The sequence below is a fragment of the Drosophila sulfurigaster genome, chromosome 2R (genome assembly GCF_023558435.1).
Source record: "Drosophila sulfurigaster albostrigata strain 15112-1811.04 chromosome 2R, ASM2355843v2, whole genome shotgun sequence".
NCBI lineage: Eukaryota > Metazoa > Arthropoda > Insecta > Diptera > Drosophilidae > Drosophila > Drosophila sulfurigaster.
In genome coordinates this window covers 18,472,944-18,499,955 of record NC_084882.1, presented here as the reverse complement: position 1 = coordinate 18,499,955, position 27,012 = coordinate 18,472,944, and the positions used below count along the sequence as shown (strand labels likewise).

The 27,012-nt window shown below is 40.7% G+C and overlaps 3 protein-coding genes across 3 annotated transcripts in view; 2 read left to right on the top strand and 1 right to left on the bottom strand.

Moving 5' to 3' along the window:
- LOC133839304 (uncharacterized) overlaps positions 1-11,664 on the top strand; it is a 96,176-nt gene extending 84,512 nt beyond the window's left edge. Inside the window, 7 exon segments of the mRNA XM_062270730.1 lie at positions 3,206-3,277; positions 7,323-7,474; positions 7,544-9,197; positions 9,259-9,745; positions 9,807-10,079; positions 10,147-10,326; positions 10,395-11,664. Of these exon segments, the coding sequence (XP_062126714.1) occupies positions 3,206-3,277; positions 7,323-7,474; positions 7,544-9,197; positions 9,259-9,745; positions 9,807-10,079; positions 10,147-10,326; positions 10,395-10,509 (2,933 nt within the window). The 3' untranslated portion in view covers positions 10,510-11,664.
- LOC133836724 (uncharacterized) overlaps positions 1-27,012 on the bottom strand; it is a 130,715-nt gene that overhangs the window by 87,174 nt on the left and 16,529 nt on the right. The window lies entirely within an intron of this gene.
- Positions 24,847-25,571, top strand: LOC133838000 (male-specific protein scotti). The gene has a single exon (XM_062268922.1). It carries the CDS (start codon positions 25,055-25,057, stop codon positions 25,520-25,522), a length of 468 nt encoding a protein of 155 aa, XP_062124906.1. The 5' UTR covers positions 24,847-25,054; the 3' UTR covers positions 25,523-25,571.

Here is a 27,012-nt window from a genome sequence, read left to right as displayed (position 1 = left end):
GCAGCAACAACAAAGACAAAGATTTTCTTAGATCTGCGGCCATGTGCAAGGCAATTAATTAAAACACCTACAACAAAGCAGAAATGCATTAGATAATTGTCAGTCGCCAGCCACATCACAAGGAAGTGTATGCCGCCATCGCCGCCAACGTTTATGTTCATTGAAATTCATTGACTGTTTTTGGCCAATCCAATATCACTTATGAGCTGCTCCTGGGGCCATGCAATTAGCTTTTAAAAGTGGCCAATTGGCTCGTTTAGAAAATTGTTTACTGACAATGCCTCGGCAGCGTATTAATAATAATATATGGCTGCAATAAAATGCTGCAGGCATAAACGTTTAACTGCATTAAAGTGCAATTAGTTTTGGTGTTCACAAAAAAAATTGCAAATTTAATCAAAAGGTTGAACAACAAAATATGTAGAAGAAAAATGGTTTTAGCGACCGCACAATGGCATTTCAATTAACTAGACTAAACTTCATTTAATGCCATGAACTTTAAAGTTCGTTTGGATAAATAAATTAAGCATACGCATGGCCAGCACGTTACGTATACGCAAAGAATGCTACAGCAGCAGCAGCATACCAGAGCACAGACATATTTCTCCTTGGCTCTGAACACTTTATGTAAGTTCCTCCCCATCTCTCTTCTCTGTGTGTGTGTGCGTATGTGGCATAATCGGAAGTGTGTGTCATTTGCATGCAATGCGTGTTTTTCTCAGCTTTCATTTGTGTGTGCGTGGGCGAGTTCTCTCTGTGTGTGTTGCATGTTGTGTGCTGGTTCACTTAACTTTTTTCTGGAGTACGCGCAAAGACAAAGCATGTCAGTGGCACAGACAGCACAAAACACACACATGTAGTGAGCCTCGATGACAGCCTGAATCCTTGGCAGCAAAGCACACACAATTGTGTTAGGCCTCGCATTACATTGACACTTTGCGCCACTGCGAAAACAATTGGCTTCAATTTCAATTAACAATCTGAAGCGGCTTGCTTTGGCAAACTAATCAAACCAGCGTAGTTTACCAACTAATCGATAGCGTATATAAGGTCATTCGCATTTATATTTTTAATTAGACGCTTAACATGTTGGCGTAAGCCAACCTTTGTCCGTCCGCCCGCACATGCAGGATAATAATTATCCTGCGTAAGGCCAAACTGCATGAATTTGCGCGTGGCTGGCTTTAAAATGTGTTTTAACATGGCCGAAATGGCCAAAATGAGGCAAGAGACGATGACTGCCTTGGCATGGGAAGAACAACAAAGAGACATTGTCCTCCATCCACCCACCCACGCACACCCACCCACACACACCCACACACACAGAGAGTCTGTTAGGCTGTGGGCGAACAACAACAACTAATATTGACTCTGGCGCAATAAACTGCGTGGACAGTAAGGTGAAGGAGGCGTGGCACACGCCCTCGCTGACAAACAGCGTCCATAACAATAATGTGCGCACTTTAAATGGCTTTTGGATGAGCAAAAGTCGCCAGGTCGAGCCACAGGCTGCCTGCGCATACGCGGCGTATGCGCAATTTTAATAACGCTCAAGTGGCATTTGCATTGTTGTTGGGTCCACTCAATGCCTGGTTGAGATGTTTGTTGTTTGCCATTGATGTCGCCTAGGTGTTCTTCATGTACACACGCATGGATAATTAATGAGCTGTTGTCCAGCTATTTTTAGCACCGCGCTCCACTCCAGCACTTTGTGTAATTATGGGCGTATTATTGCTAATTGTCTCGTTTGCCCTATACACATACATACATCTAGTTATTTGTCATTTCATGTAGAGCAGGTCAGTTTACTCATCGATAATCCTGATGCAATCGAACTCGAGTTGAAGCTGCTTCAAGTCACGTAAGCCTCAAAATATGTATGCCAACAATTTCTCTACACTTGCAGCTAAGGATTGATGCTATTTAAAAATAAAGGCCAGAGTCAGATAGATAGAAAGAGAGAGATAGAAAGCAACCCTTTCACAGGAAGCCCTCGTGCACACCTTTTTCCGACAGTCGTGCAAGTTAATCGCTTGCAAAATTCAATAATAATTCCAACCCCAAGCCATTCGCTGCTTTGACAGTAAGCAGCCGGAAAGTGTTTCATGTTTGTCGCTCGATGTGTTCTATGTTGGACGGATGCTTAGATGGATGGATGTGTGTTTCTATGTGTTTCGCATGGTCGACAAAGTTGATTAAAAAATCAATAGCCCAGGTAACAGCATCCAGTTCAAGTCTCTCCTCTGCCCCCTCGCTCTCTTCTGGTTGGCGCGGTTATCTCACTGACTGACTGCTGCCTGGAGATGTGTCTCAAATTGAATTCGTTGTGAAAGCCAACGAGCAATGTAAAACACCAAACAGATTAGCATTTAAAATAGCAGCTTAGTTACGTTAGCTATGCTTTTTTTGTTGGCTTACCTCAAATTGGTTGCCAATTCAATTGATGCTGCCGATGCTGATGCCGCAACGTGAAGCTGCTTCATTGTGCGGCAGACGTAATGTCTGTAATGCCATTTATATTCATTGCTTTGCTTACACAGAATGTTGCCTATTTTTGTGGCCTGACATAAATTAATTATTTGCAGTTCATTGATTGAGTATTTTCGTTGTTGTACGAGTATTGTGTTTTATTTTGCTTCTAACGAAGTTGAGAAGACCTTCTCTTTTTTTTTCGTCGCCTCGAGCACATTCTGTCAGTCTTGTTATCGTTTTTCAACATCATTTTGCATCGCACACAATCTTTGAAAGATTCTGCGAAACTTTTACTTTCATGTCATCTCCGTAACCCAAAAAAATGTTGTTCAATCAGCAATTGCCAGCGGCTAAACCGAAAAAGCAAAAAGAAAAGAAATGAAAAGAAACAGTTTAAAACGCCGTCAGTCGGCGCATCGCAGCAAACATAATTTTCAACGTCGACATCATTTGGACAGTTTACAACATAATCCATCAAGTGACCAGTGTCCAAACCACACAACACCCTTCAATCCTCTCCACTCTTGAGTTCAGTTGAATGCGAATTCGAATGTGCTACGCTTGACTCCTTGACTGTGGTAATTGGTTTGCAGCGAAACGGATTGAGTTTTGTCAGGCGCGAGAATTCGCAGCAGCAATTTAATTACAATTAACTTTATTTGTAGTGCAGCACAACGTATGCGTAATATTAATACTCTTTCTCTCTCTCTCTCTCTCCCTCTCTTGCCCACAGAAATCGAGGCCGTGGAAGCTTGCAAATGGCTGCGGGCGGCAGGTTTTCCGCAATACGCGCAGATGTACGAAGGTAAGTTGCAAGTCAAAGTCAAAGTTGACGCCGAATCGCAAAAGCACGCACTTCCGTCTCGTTGCCTTGTCATGTTAACATTGTTGCTGTGGGGGCGTGGCAATGTGGGCAGCAGCCGCAGCAGCAGCAACTGAAGCACTGTACTCTGGTAATTGATGGTTATGCTTGACGCGAACAATGACGATGTCGACGACGACGTCATCAAGAGTGACTCGCTTTGCTCGCCATTTAGTTTTTTTTTATATTTTTTATACTATACGTACAACAAGCACTCTTATTTTACGCTTCCCAAGTGGCGTTTATTAATTTCATGAAGCGCACTTTCACTTTTGGCCTGCCACTAAAATAAATAGCCATCAAATTGCCCACATTTCGAGCGATTATGACGTGGCAACTTTGTTTTTTTTTTCCTTTTGTTCGTTGTTTTGTTGTTGCTAAACACAGAACACAATTTTAGTGCTGGATCACGCGCAGCGCGCATTGTTCCAAAGCATTTCAGGCATCCCAAAGCGAGCGACACCATCTCCATGATACTCCATGATAGCCCCAAAAAAAATAAATGAAATAACAAACACAAAAAACAACCGCCAAATGAATCTGATATCCCAGGCACGACGCGACGGCGCGACAACAATTAGGAGCGATCGCCGCAGCGTTCGTTCATTGAAATCCTTTCAAGCGAAAACGAAAGCCAAAGCAACGCCCCAAACGCAAGATCGTGCTGCCACAAAGAATTTATCAAACAAAAAACCCAAGAGGCAACAGAAGACAACACAGCCAAAAAAAAACAAACTCGTCAGGCAGCGCAGCTAAAATATAATAAAAGGCTAAAGGACACGTTGCGCAAGAATTTATGAAGACCACCTTTATATGAGCCAACAAAAAACAGCCTAAAAAGAATATTGCGAAAATAAAATGATTTCGTTCTTTACCCTTTTTATACCCGTTATCCGTGAGTTACAAAGGTATTCTAACTTTGTGATGACAGGAAATATATGTAACATGCAGAAGGCGGCATGATCTGACCCCACTGAACCATATATCTATCTCCGTCTGTCCGTCCGTCCGTATAAACACCTAGATCGCAGAGACTCTACAAGATAGAGCTGTACTTTTTCGGCTGCACTTGTTGTTGCACGCAGATCAAGTCTGTTTTAGAGACTTGCTATTTTCGCCCCAGAAAATCTAACAGCAAGCATACTTTTAAAGTGATGAGGATTTTTAGGTACCCACAATAATATTTAAAGTCTTAATGATTTCTCAAAATTAAGTTACGATCAGATAATATTGTACAATTTATTAGAGAAAAGGCAAAAACGGTTGTTGCGGTCATTGTCTTTGCTAACAGTCTAATATATTTTATGTTATGGTATATTTTGAAAAGAATAGTATATATATCACATATTTCATATGGTATATTTTAGTATAACAATACTATTTTGGAATATTTTGGTCTCATTCAAAATGGTAGCGGGTATCTCACAGTTGAGCTCATTCGACTGAAGCAGTTTTTACTTGTGTTGCTTAACCACTAGCCAAAATGTTAGCAAAGGTTCAATGAACTCCAGTCAAGCTGCATATTTATGCGAATTTGGGTCTCGTAATCGTAATCGCGCCGGATTCTTATGCCTCGAGACCTGCTTTGGTCTCGTTTTCGATTCACATTTTGTCGCCGAATTTTCGTGGTGCGCCGTCGCTTTGCATTTAACGCCTGAAGGCCGCGCAGATTGATGACGCCGAATCTGTAAATTCAAATAAATAAAAAGCCCCCCGAAAATGAATTCCTAAGAGGCGGCCAAAAGTTCAGCGACTTCAGTTGAATTATGAGCCAAGCATAAGAACGAGAATAAGAAAAAAAGTGAATCTGAAATTGAGAACCCGCTGTTAGGGTTCAATATCCTCAGGCGCCCAAAAGACCAGCACGATCTGCAATATATATATATATATATATATATATATGTATGTGGCTGTCGTCCGACCTTGAAATATGCCCATTTCGTTGCATAAATTCGACGAGGCAAATGCAACCAAATTTGTATCTTTTGCGAAATAATTTGTGCGCGCATTTAAATTGCATCACAGCGAACGGAACAGCAACATCCCCAGAGCAAGCTAAAGATATAGCCGCGGCTTTAGCCCAACCCATTCTCATTCCATCTGTGAAGCGAACCCTGTGCCACAAATGATAAATGCGTATTTTAATGAGTTTCGTGTAAACAAGGCAACGACGCAGGCGCGTTTCAAATTTCGCAATGCATCGCGCCAGGATTTGGGGATTCTTTTCTTTCCTTCCTTGCTGACTTGTTGCCTTGCTGCCTGCTACATGCTGCATGCTTCACAGATTGAAATGCCGTAGGTGTTCAGCGTTTTATTGCTCTGTCATTTGGCTGCGACTCAAGTCTGCATTCTGCTGAAAGGAGGTGTAGCAGTTGTAAGCGACTGTTAATTTGCTTAAGCGAAAAGCAGCGCTGGCAGAAAAAAACCCAGCAAAAGAAATGAGAAAGCTCAGCGAAAAGGAACGAGTGTAATTTCTGTTTGTTTTATATGCTCTTCAGCATACGCACTCACACATTATTCACCAAAAGTGGCAGCTTTAATTCGAGGGTGTGACTTGCACCAAGACTGATTGATGTTCGATTATGGCATCGATTTGTGCACATTCATAATAATTAAAGGAATAAATTGCCCAGCGCACAAGGAAGTCAAAAATATTACTCAATTGATTACGAAAATAATCTCCCCAAAAATGATTTTCATCCAACAAAATTTTCCCCCCACAAAAAAGTTCACACCATAAATTTGAACTTTATTACAAAAGCAGCAGCAGAATATTTTCTGCAGGCTGCGTCATCAACAGATCGGCATTCAGCAACAGCCGCTTCCTAACACAAACAAACAATTTGTGATTTCTTTCCCATTGTGCGATGCGGCGAAAAATTAATCATATGATTGGCCCAATAAACTCGAATTGAATGAATTGTTCCGCCGGTCGCTGCTGCTGTGGCTGCTGCTGCCCTGTAAAACTGTGTTGTAAACTGTCGAAAAACTCAAATTAGTTTCCCAAGAATTTCTCCTCTGACGTCAGCGATGAGGGTGTGATGTTGCTGCTGCTGTTGTTGGCCCACCAACGGACAACAGCAACAGCAAGAGCAAGAGCAGCAACCAATTAAGTGGCACAATCTCGAGAAATTGGGTCTTCATGCGATGCTGTTTATTTCGTTAGCATCAAAGTGCATTCAATTAGAAACTAAACACAGCATTTTGTTAAAACATTTAAATGAAATTATAAATAAACGAGAGAAGAAAAAAAAGCATTCGTCCCGAATAAACAAAACTAAAAAAAGCTTTGCAACAGGGATGCGTCGGTTGCTGCTTCGTTCTGTTCTGTTCTGTTCGAATGCGGGTTCTGGACTCGCAGAGTTCATTAAACTTCTTGCGAAGCTTATTTGTTGTAATGCTAACAATATTTGTACAAACAAAAGCGGCCCAGCAGCCATCCATCCATCGATCCAGCTATCCAGCTAGGCAGCTAGGCTGGCAGCCAGTCAGCAGCTTTTCCAGGCGTCGTGCATCCTACGGAACTGCAACTGCTCGTATCTCACGGCATCGCCTGCTGTAGCTGTAAATGTATCTGTATCTCTGCATCTTGTGCATATGTAGTTATAGGTGTATCTATCTGTCTTTGTTTGCGTACGACGCGACATGTGTAAACGTCTGGCGTATCTGTTTTATGTGGTCGGTCGCTCGACGTCTGCAACTGCGACGGCGACTTCGACTGGGGAACTTGATTTCCTACGTGCAAATTGGCCACGCAAAAATATGTGTGGAAAAACTCTGTGAAAATTTTGCAGCGCGACTTTATTTAATTTCACACACTCACACACACATACAAGTGTGTGAGTGTAAATGACGGCGCCTCGCCGATTCGTTCGATTTTTCTGGTCTCGCAATTAGAATTTCACGCGCTGTCGTTACGATCGGACGCGACCTCAACTTGAGTTAATTATTAAATAAAAATATCGTATTTCTCCTTGCGAATTTGCAGATCATCAGTTCCCCATCGAACTGAACAATGTAGCCAAAGATCACACCAATCTAGAGAACGATCAACTCCAGTCGCTTTACCGTCGACTCTGCGTTCTCAATCGCTGCGCCAACATGCGACTGGATCAGTCCCACAAGCCGCAGACGCCACAGGTGAGTTACCCCCGAGGACTTGGCCAACCAAGTGAGCAGGGATTAATGGCCTTTACCTATACTCTGCAGCAAAAGGAGGAATCGGATGATGAGAACTTTGCGCTGAGCGAGAATTGGACATTCCAACCACACATTCGACGCTGGTCGCGCATTGGCGAAATGGGACTCGAGCTGCCGCCGCCAGGACATCTGAATCTCGAGAAAACCGAGAGCAGCTCAAAGGAGTCGAGCCCAGATCGCTTCGAGGACGACAGCTACGATTTGGGCGGCGCTGGCATCACACTGATGATACCCGGCTGCAGCAAAGGCGATCCCAACGATCCTAATTCCCTGCACGATGGCTCCGATGGTTCGGCCGCAACTCGCTTGCGTCGCACCGGCAGCGAACGCTTCAAGGATGGCGCCAAGGCGTTCCTGCGTCGTGTGGAGTCCATCAAATCGCGACGTCGCAAGCGACAGAATCGCGAGAACGTGGTCATCAGTGGACCGCAAGTGCTCGATCTGGCGCAGCTCGGACAACGCAGCAGCTTACGCAAACCCGATGCCGTCTACTCCACACCGCCCTCGCCATCGGCGCTGAGTCCCATACACACATTCCCCAAGGCGCCGTTCTTTGGCAACGAGCTGAAGGTGCCCAGCCACAGCGAGAACTTCCTGAGTCCCAATCGTGCCAGCCCCAAACGGACGCCGACCACGCCGCGTTCGATGCGCACCAGTCCGCTGCACTTCTTCTCGAGTCCCATGACCCAGCTGAAGGAGGGCAAGTCGGATGATTCCTCGTCGTATTACAGCGACAGCCAGGAATCATCCACGGGCGGCAAACTTTCGCTATCGTTGCGCAAACCCTCGAAGGCGCGACGTTTCCTGCAGCGCTCGGGCAAGGTGGATGACATTGGTGCGCATTCGGATTCGGAGTGTCATCAGGGACGCAAGCTGCTCATCAAGGATGCCAATTCCAATACCACCGAGGTCAAGATCAAGAAGCTGACACGCGGCGGTTCGCTCAATCTGGGCAAGGACGCCAAGAAGCGCGATGGCTTCCGTTCCTCATCGTTCCGCTCGCGCAGCACATCGCGCAAGGAGCCCAAGAACGAGGAGGAACACGGCAGCAGCAGCGCCAAGCGACAGCCGGTGGTGCGTTATCACAGCTTCCAGATGGAGGAGCGTCCCAACATGATCTTTCGCAAGTGCTTCTCGCAAAAGATCGAGCCGCAGGCGCAGCAAGAGGATGCCGGCATCCCATTCGCTGCCATGTCCGCTGGCCAGCTACAGATCATTCGCAAGTTGGCCCTGGTCACGCTCACCGGTCACATGGAACGCTACTGTCCTACGCATCGATCGGGCTGGAACTGGGAGCTGCCCAAGTTCATCAAGAAGATCAAAATGCCCGACTACAAGGACAAGAAGGTGTTCGGTGTTCCCCTCCTGCTCATTCTCCAACGCAGCGGACAAACGCTGCCGCTGGCAGTGCGTGCTGCACTCCGTTGGCTGCAGCTGAATGCTCTGGATCAGGTGGGACTTTTCCGCAAGAGCGGTGGCAAGTCACGCATCATGAAACTGCGCGAACAGATCGAGGTCACCGAATCGACCGCCGAGTGCATGGATGTCTTTGATCTGCAGCAGGCGTACGATGTTGCCGACATGCTCAAGCAATATTTCCGCGAGCTGCCCGAATCGCTGCTGACCACCAAAATGTCCGAGACCTTTGTGGCCATCTTCCAACGTAAGTGAACTTTAATACTCTCTAGCTTGGCAGATAAGCTTAAACTATTTCTTCGTTTCAGATCTGCCCGCTGAGGTGCGTCTGGATGCGGTGCAATGTGCGGTGCTGTTGCTGCCCGATGAGAATCGCGAAATACTCTATGTGCTTTTGGAGTTCCTCACCATTGTGGCTGCCAATTCGGCGCAGAACCAAATGACCAGCAATAATCTAGGCGTCTGCCTGGCACAGTCCATCTTCCACTCGTCCATCTCCACGGGTTCTGCCTCCGTCTCCGCATCTCCGCGTCGCAAGGGCAAGGGCTCCGGCATGCCGGACATGAAGGAGCTGGCCGAGGCGAAGGCTTCGCATGAGTGTCTCTCCTTCATGATCGATCACTACAAGCCCATCTATACTGCCGCCAAGGAGAAGCTCGGCAAGTGCAACTTTGGCTACATGGAGGAGTCCAAGCCGGTGCCCCTCGAAGCACTAGGAGAAGGGATGCAGTTCCACAACTGGCGTGGCTATCTCTACGAATGCACCAGCGCCACCATCAAAGAGGGACGCGAGAAGTAAGTTGCTTTGATTATAATAAAATGAATCCCAATTAAGGAATTTCTTCCATTCATTTAGAACTCGAGGCTGGTTCACCATCAGCTCGCTGAACGACAGCAATGTCGACATTTCCTACAAGAAGGTGGGCGATGGTCATCCGCTGCGTCTGTGGCGCTGCTCCACGGAGATCGAGGGACCACCACGCGAAGTGCTGGAGTACATCATCAAGCAACGCGCCTCCTGGGATCCAAATCTGCTGCAGTGTCAGACGGTCAAGAAGCTGGACGATCGCACCGAGATCTATCAGTATGCGCTCGATGGCCAGCTGACCACCGACTTCTGTGTGCTGCGGTAAGTTCAGAGGATAATCTTTAATAAAATAGCTTGCTAAATACTTTATTTGTATCATCTATCTTAGCTCCTGGCAAACGGATTTGCCGCGCGGCGCCTGCGTTATTGTGGAGACGTCGATTGATCATGCCAAGGCAAAGCCGTTGTTCTGTGCCGTGCGTGGCGTTGTGCTCGCCTCGCGTTACCTTATCGAACCCTGCGGCAGTGGCAGATCACGTGTCATGCATCTGGCACGTGTGGATGTCAAGTAAGTCCAACAACAAATGAAACTTACTCTTGAAAACTCTTGCTAACAAAACTATTGCCTACTTTCAGGGGCAAGACACCAGAGTGGTACAACAAGAACTATGGGCATATCTGTTCCCACTACTTATCCCGCATTCGTCTGGCCTTTAAGCATGTAGCCGATGGACCCGAGAGCAAAGTGTAATCTGAGTGTTTAGTTGATAGTCGAAACAAAGAAAACCCGCACGCATTTCGAGAACCCCAACGAGTATAGAAATCCAAATGCAAACAACATTTTGGACCACGACGAGCTTAAGTTTCGCAACTCAAAGCCAAGCAAAATATGATAGATTTACACACATTTCTATATATATATATATTTTTGTAAATATTTAACACGTTACGATAATTCCAAATCTTTTTTATTGCAAGCAAAAACAAAAACTTCAATACGTTTCCGAACGTCGCGTATAACTATAATTTACTGTATTATATTTATATATGTGGTCTTAATTTATATACGGATATATACTTTACTACTTTATCACTTACTTTACAAACCGAAATCTAACATCCAAAATACTCAATACATAAATATCACAAATGTACTTTTACGATTTCTAACTAAAGTTTCAAGTTATGTTTATGTCACCCCTATATCTTTAATGTTAATTAGTTTGTAGTCTTCTCAATGTGTAAAACGTTACAGCAACATTACAAAACAAAAACAACATTGTTCTATGAAATCTGATGGAAAATGAAAGCAAAAACAAAAGAAACGCAACATTTTAATGTGTAAAGCAAAATCAACTAGTCAAATTCTATAAACTTAAGTTAAACTACTACTAACCCCAATTACACTCAACTAAATGGTTTACCAAGCAACAAGTTGTCGAAAAATTCCACTGAGAGGAACAAGTAATTAATTTTGATTGAGTAATATTATTAAAAATTGATAAGAAATGATGAAATATGTGTGTAGCATCGGAGTTATTGATAGTCTTAAGCACTGCGCGTATATATTGTTGATGTATAATGTACGATGTATGTATGTAGGATATATACAAGTATGAACCTTATGATCCTTGATCGAGATACTGTAAATGCCCATTTTGGCGATATAGTTTTATTTATGTATATGTATGTATATCTATCTATCGTATCCAATCGTATCATAGAAACATATATGTGTACGAGTTATCAACTACTACAGGCCGTAATGACAAATAAGAACTAACAAGCCAATGTCAAAAAAATAAATGGAGCATATAATTATGTATTACATACAAAAATATATAAAAAAAAATTAAAAGGCAAAAAAGCAAACACAATAAAATTACTATGAAATGTGCAAAATAAATTCAAATTATTTGTTTTATTAATTAGCTATGAAACGTTTACAGTATTAATAGAACTTTGCTATTAAAATTTTTTAATGGCATCGAATTTGCAACAAATTATATAAATTTATTTATTAATAATAAATAAATATTTAAGCAAAAAGCAATGTTCCATATAAACACATACCGAAAAATTAGTGGCGACATCTGTTGGTCGTCATACGAACATATACTTTGCCATCTATCGACAGAAGGTAATATTCAAACTCTCGATGGGCAAATGCGCAAGCAGTTTAACTCTTCGAAAATTTAGCAGCGATTTGAACCTCTATTATTTCGCCTCAATTCGAAATACACGGGTCTGTTGACCTTCAATAAAACAAAAGTTACCATACAATTTCGCTTCTTTTCGAGAAAAAATAATTCAATATAAATCCACAATTTAGAAACAAATCATGTTTTGCCGTCCATCCGCAACTGAACTAAATTCGCCGTTTTCTTCGCACTGCTTCTTATTTTCGATATTTCAAAATCAGCCGAACCCCAAACAGGTTTTAATTTCTGCTACAGGGATTTTTCGTCGTTTGGCACATTGTTCGTCAATGGCAGCACTTTCAAGCAGTGCAAGCAGTACTTCTTGGCGGTTAGTTTTAAATTCAAATTTGCTACAAGCAAAATCGTTGTTCTTACTTTCTGTTCGCTTGGGTATACATCTGGCAATTCAGTTGTTTAACACTAGCAAGAAAAATGCAGAAGTACAGTATTATCACACATATCCATTCGCGCATAATTACATAAATATTATATATTCTATATCCATATAGATAAACAGTAGTACAAACACACAACATTTACTACATATTCAGATTAACTAGCAGGCGAACAGCAAAAAAGCAGCAAATTATATATTTAACGGTTCATTTAAATTTGACACGGTAAAATTGTGACGTTCTGCTCATTTGTTTTTGTCCAAGCGATCGTTAAATTTGAATCAACTTATTCAGCGATTTTTAAATGATTAGCAAGACTTATTATCATTTAACTTTTGCTTTTGTGTTTTAACAAAGCCACTAATTGTTTGGGATAAGGCATTAGTATGCGCATATATTTCAATAATTTTAATAATCGCCTTCAGCCAAATGGATTACAGAAGAAGGAATTTCCCGAAATATACAATTTGTTGAATTTAAATCTGCATTAAAAATGAATTTAATTGAAGCAGTTTGTTACTCTTTTTGTAGTAGGAGATTATACAGCTGACAAAGATTAGTATATAAAAGTTTGTACTTTCAATTATATTATTCAGTTATAATATAGTGTAACTTGCATTAGTCACAGTTAATTTCATAGTTTATTCTAAAAATGGTTCTTTCTATAATATAAAATGTATTATATCGAAATCTGCATTTAGCGAATCTAAATAGTGGGACTCTCTAACAATTGTAAACCTGACAAAGATTAGTATACAGGAATCGTTGAATAATCAACATTATACTATATAGTGTACTTCGTTTCTATTAGTCCCAGTTAATTTGATTGTTCTATCTGAAATAGTATCTCACAGTCAACCACACTCCCTAGTTGATAAATTATATTATGTGACACACTTGCGCCATTTCGTGGCAATAATGTAATGTACTCTGCTTGTAAAAATATAGTAACTAATTTAAAATAATCTAGGCGCATATAAATAATAGCCCCGATAATATGGTAATCACAATAAATGATATGCTAATCTATTGCAAATATAAACGGTTGTGCTACCTCAACTACTATAACTACAGCCACTGAAAGTGCATATTATGCGAACACTCGTAACTGAAAAGCTGGCGGAAAACCCACCTATGTATGTAGCTTACACATGTTAAGTACAGGCGTCCGCTAATTGTGCCCAGGCAACTAAGTTGACCCCAAAAAGCTCACGCGACACACACAGAGAGTGTGAGAGAGAAAGATAGAGAGAGAGAGAGGGCGAATGCATGCGACAAACATTAAAAGTCCATTAAAAAATTATGTTCGCCATGGCGTGCTGTGTGCTCCTGTTTAGGTGGAGTAGAGTATAGAGTGTAGAGTATAGAGTGTAGAGTGTAGAGTGTAGAGTGTAGAGTGTGTGCAAAGTGTGTCCAATTCGTATGGCCAGCTAGGCCACACACACACACACACACACACACACACATAGTAGTTGTCTATGTGTTTACTAAATTTAGAGCGTAAGAAATGTTCGCCTTTAAATTGTGACTGCAACGTCGTCATCGTCGTCGTCGTCGTCGGCGAATGCATAATTGTAATTGCGAATGCAAATGTCGCACGTATTGATTGCATTAATTAATTAATTTGTGACTTAATTTCATGGGCTTGCGGCAATCAGCGCACGCACGACTGCCAAAATGTATTAATATTGCAGCAGCAGCCGCAGCCGTGAATGCAACAGCAACAACAACCATAATTATGACGACAACAACAGTTGCTGATGCGCTGCACGTGTGTGTGTTTGCGTTGTTATTAATTGAAATTTAATGGCAAAATATATTTTTTATTTATTTATTCGACTGCAACTGCATTTATGCGCACTTCCGTCGCCCCCCCTCTCTCTTATCACACTCTCCTACTCACTCTCCCTTATTTTGTTGTTGGGCGACATCATCAACGACGCAGCGCAGCGCGGTTGGCATTTAACATCAAAAGCCTTGGTCCCAGTCAGCCAGCCAGCAGTCAGCCAGCAGCCCCGAACGAGTTTGTAATTGATTTCACTTAAAAATTAAATAATGCATGCGGTTTTTACTGCAAAATGGATTTCACAAATGTTCTTGTTGTTCTTGCTCTTGTTGTTGTTGTTGTTTTTGACGTATTCTGTAAATGGTTCAGTTCACGCTTGGGGCCGAAACATGGCCAGCTCCTACTCCTCTCCCCCCCCCCCTCTTCGTTGCTGGTTGCACTCGTCTCGTTGCATGCCACCATTGGCGGTCGGTCACTCGTGTTGCCATTTTATTTTCGCGTTAAATTAAATATGAAAATTAATATCAACATAATTGAAATGGCAACGCAGGCAGCCAGCGTTCACACCCGCTCCCTCGCCCTCGCCCTCTCCCGCGCCCTCGCTTTACAGCTGAGCACCATAATTGATGAAATTATTTAAGAATTATTTCCCAAATGTGCCGTGACAATTATGCGGGACCTTCGCAATGTGCGTGCGTGCGAATGCACTGAGCGAAAAAACTGGAGTAACTTGTGCAGCAATGCAAAAGAGTGTAAGTAACGAGATTACAATGAGCGTTGAAATAATACAACTTAAAGACTTGTTCAAGAAATACAGATGGAAAATTAACAAGCTGGAGAGTGACTGTCGAGTGTGCTCGACTGCGAGATACCCGCTACCCAATCAATTAGAGTAAAACAGTGCAGCATTCTTTTTAAATTATTCTAAATTAATATACTAAAAGATACTAAAATGTACCAAATGCTCCTATTGGTATATCGATTTACTATTAAAATTTGTATTAAATTTATCTTAAAATATTCCAAATAAATATACTGAAAAAATACTGAAATATACCGAATGCTTCTTTTGGTATATCGATATACTATTACAATTTTTAATAAATTTCTCTTAAAATATTGTAAAAAAAAATATACTGAAAACAAGTAATATAGATACAGTCGAGGGTACTCGACTGCGAGATACCCGCTACCCAGTTTTTAAAATTATTCTAAATTAATATACTAAAAATATACTTAATGCTCATTTTGGTATATTGATATACTTTTCAATTTTTATTAAATTTATCTTAAAATATTCTAAAAAATATACTGCAAATACTGAAATATATCGAAGGCTTGATTTGGAAAATCGATATACTATTACATTCAAAATATACCATCTAATACAAAATATGTCAGTTTATATCACGAAAGACATGTATAGAAATAATATTTATAATAATTACAAAATATTGAATATATTTAAAAAATGCTAACACTTCAAATAATTATACTATAAATTTGAAAATACCTAGAAAAAACTGAAATTTTATAGAAGAAATTAAAAAAATAAAAAGAACTGGTAAATGTAAATGTATTTATTAAATTACAGAAATTTATAAAAATAATATTTATAGTAAATTTGAACATATTAAATAATTATATGGAATATAAGCAGCTAATTAAGCCTCGCACACGTCTGCAGATACTTTAGTATCTCACGGATTAACGTTAACGTTACTCGAGTATTGTTTCGAGTGCAGGAAAGTTGTGCGTGTCTGTCAAATAATAAAGCAGAAATTGTATTTAAACAACAGCCTGCAATTAATTATGTTCATCCACACCACGGAGCGCCCTCTTGTCACAATCTATCTATACTATATATGAGTGTAGTACGTGTGTGTGTGAGAGAGTGTGTGAGTATGCACATATGCATGTAGATCATATGGCAAACAGTGCTCGCAATTATTTAATGAACCAAAAACAATAATCACTAACAGCAACGGTTTGATTGGCATGTTTCATGTTACGTTCAGTTCAGTTCAGTTAAAATTCGCAACAAGTTTGCCATGAACTGGATTTGCATATATGGAAATTATGAAATATGAGGCAAAACTTCATCCGCAGATAAACGAAACATAATACTCCAATATATGCAAATGCAAACGATGATGATGATGATGTTGCTGATAATAACAATTAATTACCAAAATGATATTAATTAAAACAAGTTCAAGTCACGACATCGAACGAATTTAAACACTTTGTTGTGGCTTCACTTTGCCACCTGTCTAAACGGTCATTAGCTTCATGAACAGAAAACAAAACCTTAAAATGTACACGAAAAAATGCCGAGTCAAAAAGCAAAGCCATTGTACAATAATTGTTTATAATTCCTATTAATTTTGCACTTATTAATAATTCCAAACTTTCTGCTGACAGCGACGAGCGACACAAAATTCATGTGAATTTCAAAACTGAAGGCAAAGAAGCCCATGAAAAGGGTCGCAATTAATGTTGATACTTTTATGTATTGTTATTGTTATTGTTATTGTATCAATTGGCATGTTCGTTGATCGTTTGCAGTATTTCCATGGAATCACTTGTGATGTCAGCGGGGAAAACATTTCCCAGGCCAATGTCAAATTGTCATTGACTTGTAACTCATATCGCATTAGGCAAACAGCAGCTCACATAACGTGGATTTGGCAATCACCAGAGAGAGATAGAGAGTGGGAATTGCAAGCTAATCAAACGCTTACGCCTACGCCTAAAATGTGCAAAAGTGCACAAAAAGCAGCCAAACGAGTCGCATGAGACTATTTCCAAAGTGGCAACAGGCTGCAGGACAAACAACAGCCAACAGACAGCAGACAAAACTGTTGGCGATGCGACAGTATTACGCAATGCGCCCTCGATGGCCCCTCGAACTCAATCCTCAATCCTCAATGCGAGTCGCATTGGCATTCGCGAGAACTGAGAACTGCGAATTGCGAACTGAGAGCTCGTGCCCCGCTTCATTTTTGTGTTTGTCGTTGCCCGTTTTGCGTGCGCACTTTTAATTGCAATTGAATTTTAATTACTGCGTTGTCAGCAAAGAATGTTGCAGTCAGTCCGTCCATCCGTCCGTCTGTCCGTCCGTTGGTCTCTCAGTCGTTTAAGAGCCGACAGGCAGCAAGTAGCAAACAGGCAGCAGGCAGAGACTCGCAGAGACAATGAGCCGAAACGACAGCAGCAACAGCAACAGCAACAGCGAAAACATCGGCAACAGCCACCGGCAACAGTTGCCATTTGTCGTTCGCTCTTTTTTGGTGCAGTTTACTCTACTCTTCTCTCTTCTTTCGACTCTCGTGGCTCTTTGTCTTCTTTACAAGCAAAGTCGCCAACGGAGCAATTAAATGAGCTCCAGCCGCCGGCAATCGACGGTTGACTTCATTAATCAGCAGCTATAAATGTGATGGGGCCTGATAACGCTTTTATCGGACTCTGATGATTCTATTTACTGTCTGTCCCCAACCAACAAACCAACCAACCAACCAACTATGGTCATATATTGCCTATAGATAGCCTAATGAAAGTGCCCTGCAATTAGCAACGTCTGCGCTTGATTGTGCCTGAGATCAACATAAAAGTAATACATATGAATAATACGCATCGTTGTCTTTTGCTTTTCGTCTGAGCACGTTTTGGAGAGAATGGCATTTCATTTATGTAGTTAAATTATCTGACATTTTTTCGTAAATCTCTTTCTGTCTTTCAGTGCAGTAATCAAAAAGCATTTAGCTACTGGAAATTACCTATAATTAGCCATTAAAAATAATCTTGATGGAATTCGATCAGAGTGGAAAAAGAGTTAACGATGATTCACTTAATTAGAGTATCGAGTTTAAAGTCAAGAATTCATTCAACTTATTTATAGTTAAACAATAATATTGTTTATTAATTCGCTGACCTTTTTGCCACGGCAATTAAGTGCTGCACCAAAATGTGTATTATTAATGCATTTTCACATTTTTCACTACACATTTTCACCCCAAAACAAGATTTATGCGTTGGAGTGGGGGGCCATCTATCTAAAATTATACCACACCGAATTCAGAGAGGAGCTGGAGAATGAGGCGCTGCAGGTGCACAAAGGGGGGCGCCAAAATGCATGAGAGGGTGACATGGGCAACTAAAAGGGAGAGGGAGGTAGGGAGGGAGGCAAGTGCCAGTTCAAACTTCAGCCATCAAACAGCGAAAATAACAAAATGTCAAACAGAACGCATGCAACAATTTATTTAAATACCTCAGGCTCATCAAATTTAAGTTTACACACCCAAACGCAATGCGAGGAGGGAGTGTGGAGAGTGGTGGAGGGAGGAGGGGAAAAAAAATAAAATGAAAACTCGAAATGAAAATGAAAATTCAATTTTCCACCTAAACGCAGACACCGCATCAATTTTGAAAATGCGTTTGCCCAAGCATTGAAGACGATTTGTTGTGCTGTGAGTTTTGGACGAGCAGACACAGTTGCTGCCTGCCCCCCCGATAGCTACCACATGCCTCATGCCACCAAGTGTTGCTGCCACATACTATACAACCAGGCAGAGGCACTCAAAAGACAGGCAACAGAAGTCAACAGAGGCACAACGTTGTCTCGATGCTAAAGAGATGCAGGCGGTTGCTATTGCCAGGCTGACAAACAGCAGAAGAGGAGAGTGGAGAGTGGGGAAGGGGTGGAAGGAAGGGAGTGTGCGATGGTGAGGGGAGGGGCAACCCCACGGCACAATTCAACAATTTCGATTCGCCTTTTGGTTTGCTGTCAACGACAAAGCTTGAAGTGGATATTGCGATACAAGACACACACACACACACACACACACACAGACACACACACACACACACACATTCACATTTCAACCACACACAATTAGAATAATTTTGTCACAAGTGTGTGTTTGTGTGAGTGTGTGCAGGCAATCAGCTTTTTGGGCTGATTTGATTTATGCCACAGTTTTCAATATTTGATCGACTTGGCCCAAAAGAAGAATCTCTTGTCTTAGCATTTAATTAGCCTTTATTGGCCATTAAGATTCCAATCATGATAACTGCAGCCACAGTAGCTAGCACACACACACACACACACACACACACACTACACCCACACTGAGTTGTTGGTGGAACTTTCTACGTACTTTCGAGTTTTATTATCATTATTTTTTCAGCAAGTTTATGAGGCCAGCGAACGAAGTATTTATGATATTTACAACAAAAGAGAGCCAAAAACGAAACGAAACGAACGAAGAAATTTTACTCAAATTGAAATAAAAACATACAAATTAATTAAAGCCAATAAACAAGAGGCAGAAGCAGCGACTCGCCTCAACCCATTAATTGGGGCGCCCTACGCATTGCTGAGTTTACGACCGACAGAGAGAGAAAGAGAGAGAGAAAATGCAATGGGCAAGCCGCCAGTTGAGCTTCTTCTTCTTTTTTTGCCCGGCATGGGTGTTGAGTGATCATGCCAGATCAGTCCGGTAGAGGGCGTTGCAACTAGAAGCAGTATTTAGAGAGATAGAGAGGGAGGGGGACATTCAGGGGGCATCCACTTCGCTGGCAATTTAATGGCGTTTTTACAACTTGAAAGATTCGTGCCTGCCACGCCGTTTTGAGCGATGATATTTGAGGGGCCACTAAATGCATACGAAATGCAGCGCAACGTATGTCATTAGAACATAAAAATGATATTAATTGCATGCGAGCTCTAGAGTGCAGAGCGCAGTCTGGAGACCTGGAAGCCAGAATGTGCCACTGCCAGTTGCCAGTTGCCAGTTGCCAGTGACAGTGGCATGCAATAGAAACGTCAACATTGAATAGCATAGATCTCTTCCATACAGAGATCCACTTAAACAGTGAAGGGGAACGACGATCGCAGCGAGCAGATAAATAATAAAAATTAAAAATAAATTAACACCTAGTAAAGAGAGATGCAGTCGCTGTTGCTGTTTCTGCCCCGGCGTTTACTTTGCTATGGAATACTATACACTGAAAGAAAAGATCTAGAACATTCATCTTAAAAATTAAGTTTTTAAAATACGATTACTTTAAGATCAAATAATACAAAATAAGAACATTAATCTGAATAATGTCTCTCAAAATAAGACTTAAAATACTAAATTTAGGTAACAAAATTCTCGAATCCATCGAAATTTGTATAAAAGTTTTTACTATATAATACTTTCAGCAGTTTTTTGTCTCGAACCAGATTTCACTGTAATCTAATTAAAGTCGTTCCAGGAATCTAATATAAATGCTGTTCGTATCGATAATTAGTAGAGTCTTCAACATGCCTGACTAAATGCGCTTTTAAAATACAAATTAATTTAATTTTCAAAAAAAAAAAAAAAAAAAATACAATATAGTGCAACATATTTTATATCTTTTATATAAAGTTTGTGGTCTTAAAAGCATATGAATTCTTTTCTTATTAACAAAATCTGATTTCAACATTTGTATGTTCTTGACGCTCTTTTTAGAAGAAAATTCTTAGTACTAGGGCTAGAAAAATTAGGATTTCCTAAAAATTTTTTCAGTGTACTAGTCTAGGCCTATATAACGCACTCAGACACACACACAGACAGACTGCTCAAAAATAGCGCAAAAGTAATTAAAAACGAAAATATAAAAGCAAAACGCACCCAGTTTGTCCCCTTGCATCGCCCTTCTACTTCTTCTGGGTGCCATAAAAAATATGTTTGTCTATATTGAATTCAACAAGCGAAACGTTGCCGCCAGCGCAGCAGCCAACAGACAGACAGACGGACGGACAGACAGACAAAGATACAGATCAAAGGCCCCTGGTTGAAGCATCCCGAGTGTTGCCACATTATGACGATGATGACGCTAATGCAGTTGACATTTTATGCCAGCGAGCCAGCAAAGGAGTATTTAAAACAATTGTCTTGGCCGATAATTAAATGCAATAATATTTCAATTTAATTAGCTGGCAGCTGGTAAAACAGCTTAAACAGACGCCTGCAAGCATTAAAAGATTCATTAGTCGAATATTTGGGTTATGCTAATGCCTTCGAATCCATCATAATGACAATTTTACGATGCAAATGAATCTGCTTTGAAATGCCAACCAATTTATGAATTAACCAAAACACACACTTAGAAGTCAATTTATGTAGATTATGATTTCAACAAATCTGATTGAGAGAGAGAGAGAGAGAGAGAAAGAGGGAGAGTGAAATTCTCTCGGTTGACCTTTCTCAATCGAGAAGCAGTCGCTTTTGTTCATAACATTAATTTATTTTAGCTGGACAATCCAGTATTTGGCTGCAAGTCAATTCATAAACGAATATAAATACGGTTAATAAAACAATCAGGTTGATCAGTTGCGTCAGCTGAATTTCGTTTAATTTTAACACAAATATATAGAGGGTGTTGTTATTCGAAACTTTATCGTTTAAAACAAGCGCATTTACTTAATATGACTTTTTAATCGTTGCGTCAAATCCCATTTAATACGCATAATTTGTCGATTTCTTATCGGTTAATCAAACGTCGAGATGCTATCAACTTTTTACACAGAAAATACGCGAGCTCATTAATAAATTACTTTGTGCATAACAATGTTTATTTAGTTAGTCATTTAATTATTTAGAATATTGTTTTTAACAGCGCATTTAAAGATGAATCATATCAACCAGTTGTATAATAATAATGGAATTTAAGAGAACAATTCGAGATGATTGGAACATTTTATTAGAAATATAGTAAAAGACTTTTTAGAAGTTATCAAGTAAATATTATTTAAGGCAATGTATTTAAAAATGGAATAAATAAAAAATACTGCGGGATAATTTGGCTTTTTCTTTCAATAGAAAAATAATTTAAAATAATGCAGGGATTATATAATATTATGAAAAAACTCATAAATATAATGAATCGAAGGATAATTTCAAGTAAATATCATATTACGTACAATACTTTTTATTAATTACATTTTTGAATTAAATTTATTTTCAAATGCCTAATCATTATTTAAAATGTTATTTAAAACGACGCATTAAAAGATAAATAATACGAACAAGTTTCAAAATAACAATGGAACTAGAAACTAGAACTTTAGAAAAACAAAAGATAATTAGAAATTTGTATAGGAATAATAGAAAATGAGATTTTATATCGTGTTTTAAATTACCAAAAATTATATTACAAACAAATTTAAGTTTATATTTAAACTGATGAATTTATTGATAAGGAATCTATACGAATATACAAATTATTGCAACTACAATTATGTTAAAAAAAAAAAATCTTATACATTACTTCTAATAAGTACATTATTAAATCAAATTATTGCTAAAAAACTAATAATTATTTTGAGTATTTCTTAAATAGAAGTTATACGAACAAGTTTTAGAATAACAATGAAACATAAAAAACAAAAACAAAATGTAATTGCAATTAGAATTTATTGGGATAATAGCAAAAAAAATGTTTAAAACTGAACGTGTTTTAAAGTACAAAAAAAGAAGTAAAGGCTAATTTGGAATTGTCTATTTGAACAGATTTAGGAATATTATACATATTCCAATTAATCCAAGCAATTATATTGAATAAACTTCATAAATGTTGCTAATAGAACAATAGTTGTCAGCTTATAATGCTTGTTAATAATTAAGTAAATGCGAAATTTGACTAGAGAATGTGTGTGTGTGTAGATTAAATCGTAGATTGTGGGAATATTTGAGCATTTAAGCAACTGCATGCGATTAGTTGACAATATTTAATTGTCAGCCAAGCATTTAATAAACATACAAATCCGAAACTCACACTGGCAAACACTGATTGAATGGCTGCCACTCACTGAGTGAGTGAGTGAGTGTGTGAGTGAGTGCAGTGTGAATGCAATAACCCAACTCACACATTGACAAAGTCTCGCTCTTGCAGTTGCTGCTTTACACGGACATGGAGGCATTCCATTGAATCCAATTATCGCTGGACATGGCATAATAATTACTGTCTGCTTCATGCACACACACACACACACACACACACACACACACACACACACACATACAGAGAGACACACACACTATACGCATTTATACATGTGCACAAACAAGGTCGCTTGAAGCGAGTAAGCGACATTGAGGGTCGACTTCCTCTGGGCTGTGACTCCTGTTTCTGTTGTTGTTGTTGTTGCTGTTGATGGGTGGCAGAAGGTGGCGCATCCTGGCCTTGTTGCTTAACCAACTAAATCGCAAGTGGCCGTGGCAGAGGTAAGTCAATGAGTAGCAGCAGCAGCAGCAGCAGCAGCAGCATATTTTGAAGAGAGCATATTTTTGAAATGAAGATGAGAATTCTCTAAGCTAAATATTTTAATTCTATCCGTGTCTAGAGAGAGCATAAGGGTTAATTGCGCTAAAAATTCGTCCGCAGACAAGAGCGCGCGCCAAAGCTTACGCAAACATAAGCCGAAGGATGCTGTCGGGCCGCCAGCAATAAAACAAAATTGCCACATATAAAAGCAAAATAATGAAGTGAAAATGGCAACAATGTGATTACACACACACAGAGCGTGGCAGGAAGGGGCCTCAATAAATTGCAGCCAACTGGCGAGCGAGACAGCAGCATTAGACAGAGAAAGAGCAAGAGCGAGAGAGCGCAAAAAGAGCGGAAATTGCGAGCGAATGCGTCGGCGCTTTGTGCAAATGTTGCCAGCAACATGTTGCTAACAGCTAACTTGTTGGATGCGCGTTGTACATGTATGTGTGAGTATATGCTACTGTGGGTGTGTGTGTGTGTGTGTGTCAGTCACACGCTTGCCTGCGTTTCATTTAAAAGCTTACAATTTGGCGCTTTGGCTGGCAAAATGGTTTTTAAGCACTCGCAAATTGATTAAGCTCTGGCGAAAAGTTGAGATTGCAGATTGCCGAATTTAATTATAATAGGCGTATAAATGTGTTTATATAATAAGCGAAATGAATAATTGCGCGGACTGGCATAATGGCATCGTTTACAGTGCATTATGAGAGCAGGCAACAGCAACAACAACAGCAACAGTAACAACAATGGCAACATGGGACAGCAGCTGCGGCGTGTGCTTCATGGCAACATTACAACGAATTAAATTGCTTGTAATGCTTATGGTGATGGTCGATGGTGTGCTGACGATGGTGACGCAGGCAGCACAAGCACACTCACACACATACACTAACACACATAGAGACATTCACAACAAAAGTGAGTCGCCATTGGGTTAAAGAGGGCTAAATGCGTGCAATCATTGTGGGTGGCAACTCTGACTCTGACTGCGAGTGTGTTGCTGCGCAAAGAGGAAGGAGGTGGGGGGAGGGTAAGTGGGTAAATGTCAGACAGCATTTATCCATTTGTAGCTGGACGCTGGGGAGCAACAGAAGAGGCAGCAGCAGCAGTTGCCTTTGGGCAGCTCGTCTCTCTGTCTGACATTCAAGTTGTCGATATGGATATGGATATGTATGCTTCACCTAACTGAATGTGAGTGTGAGTGTGTGTGTGTGTGAGAGGGTGTGGGTGTGGGTGTTTTGCACCTAATGGATACACAGTTCTATTTCATAGCATACGAAATTGGCTTTTGCTCGACCAAAACTCAATACACATGTACATATGTATGTATGTATGTAGTTTTTCAATTTACAAAAGTTATGTTGAGCAGGCTGCGCTTATAACATTATTGAACATATTTCAGTTTTACATTAAGCTCGCAGTAAGCAACACAATAAAAAGAAACGAAAAAAAAACAAATACAACATAAATTAACTAAACTCAATTAGCAGCGCTTTCCACTGCCGTATTCTCTTTTCTTTCCCATTCTCATTTTGTTGACTGTGCCAAAGGAACAGAGCAAGCATTCTCCTTCTTCCACACCCCCCACCTCCCTCTTCCCTCGATAAACTCATGGATCGGGAGGCAGTCGAAGAAGCAGCGATACGCATCCAATTGCCCGAGGTCGGTGTGGCGAATGTTGTTCATTTGCCGGCTGCCGCCGATGGCGGCGATGCCGATGCCGAGGCCTGGGAGCGACAATTGGACGCAGCGCAGTTGCAGGCGATGCGGCAAGAGAATCCGCAGGTGGCAATGCTCTTGGATGCACCGCACGAGCCGCCAATCGAATTACACCACATGCTAGAGACGGTGAACGTACCTCAACGACCGCGCAAGAAACGCAGCTTCTGGACCATCTGCAAGCCGTTTCCTATGCAGCCGGAGAGGTGCGCTCCCATTGTGAATGGCTGGCGGGCGGTGCAGCTTGTGCCGCACGAGCAGCGCAGCGAATACTTTGCCAACTATCTGCTGGAGCATCTCAACTCGAGTAACTATCCCAATGGCCAGGGATTGCCGCCGCATCACTGGGGTCAGCTCTAGACAATGAACTTTGTGCGCAAAACCGATTGAATAATTAATAAATCGAAACGATACGAGATGTCCACAAAACGGGGGGTTGCTTACTTACTGTTGTTGTTGATGTGACTTCTTCATCAATGATGATGTTGATGATGATGGCCCGAGGCCATCATGAATCACTTACACACACTCTTTACGAAATTGCCAATTAATAAACGGCAAATTGTAAAACTAACTCCACAAAGGCTTCACAACACAACACAATCGATGCGTAAACAAAGAGCTCTGGCCACTCCCTCCCCCCTCGAATGTGTTACAACGAACGTGGTTGCAGTTTATTTGCACATGCAACATGGGCAACAAATGACAATGACAATACACACAAAAGCCGTGCAACGAACACAATTGGCCCAAAGTGTAGCAAATAAATACAAAATTCAAAAGATAATTGCAATCAAAGCCACAAAATGTTGCCAAAAGGCTTATAAATTGTGGGCTCTTATTTTTTTGTTGTCGTCGGGGGCGTGCATGTGTGAGTGGGTGTGTGTGTGAGGATAGTTAAACAAATGGAATCGAATCGAATCGAAATCGAACAGAAGGTAAATGCTGCAGAATTGTGCAACTGCAACGCACAATTGCTGCAGATCACAGCAGTAACAACAACACAAAAGCAATGACAATTGCAGCTTACACGCATTGCAGTTGCAACCAAAACAACAAATTTAAATTGATAGACTCACTAAATACTCTCTTAAAATCACATTTAAATGCAAATTTTATTGTGTAGTATGTGTAAATTAAATATATCGATAATTTAAACACTCATTCGATAATTCGTTTCAGTTGGCAACACTGTGCAGTACTTTTTACTGCCAGCTCGCCGATGAACGAATGATCGAAAAGGAATCGATAAAGAGACTGAATTAAGTATTTTTATTGGCAAATAAACTAAAGTCTTATTAAGTGGCAATTATTTAATAAAAATGAACATCGATTAGCAAGCAACACACAAAGTGTTTGATTGCATTCATGTTTATTGCTTTTGAATACGCTCAAAGTGGCCAAAAGAGCCTTTCATATTTGTGGTGAAGCTAAGCTTTTGGTTTTTTGATCTTTGCAACAATGTGTGGCACGAACGCATCTCTAATTGAATCGCATGCAATTGATTTTGCAAATTATTCAGCTTTTGGCCGCAGGCTGCGTCTTGCCCCCAAACCCGTGTGGCAGGCAACAGACAAAGAACGGCAACGGTTGCATTTAAAACGTAATTATGGCTTGTCACCCTGCAGACATTGCTCCCATCTCAGTGCCTTCCACTTCTATCATTCAACAAGGGTTGATTAATTTACCAAATGCAGCAGCAATCTGACTATGGCAGTGGCAAGGCTGCTGCTGCTTCAACTTACAATCATTTGTCAATGCGAGAGGAGGGAGCAAGAGGGGGGAAGTTTGGGGGTCCAGGTCCAGGGTTGTTAGCCCGACAATGACAGTGAATGCATGAAATGTGATTG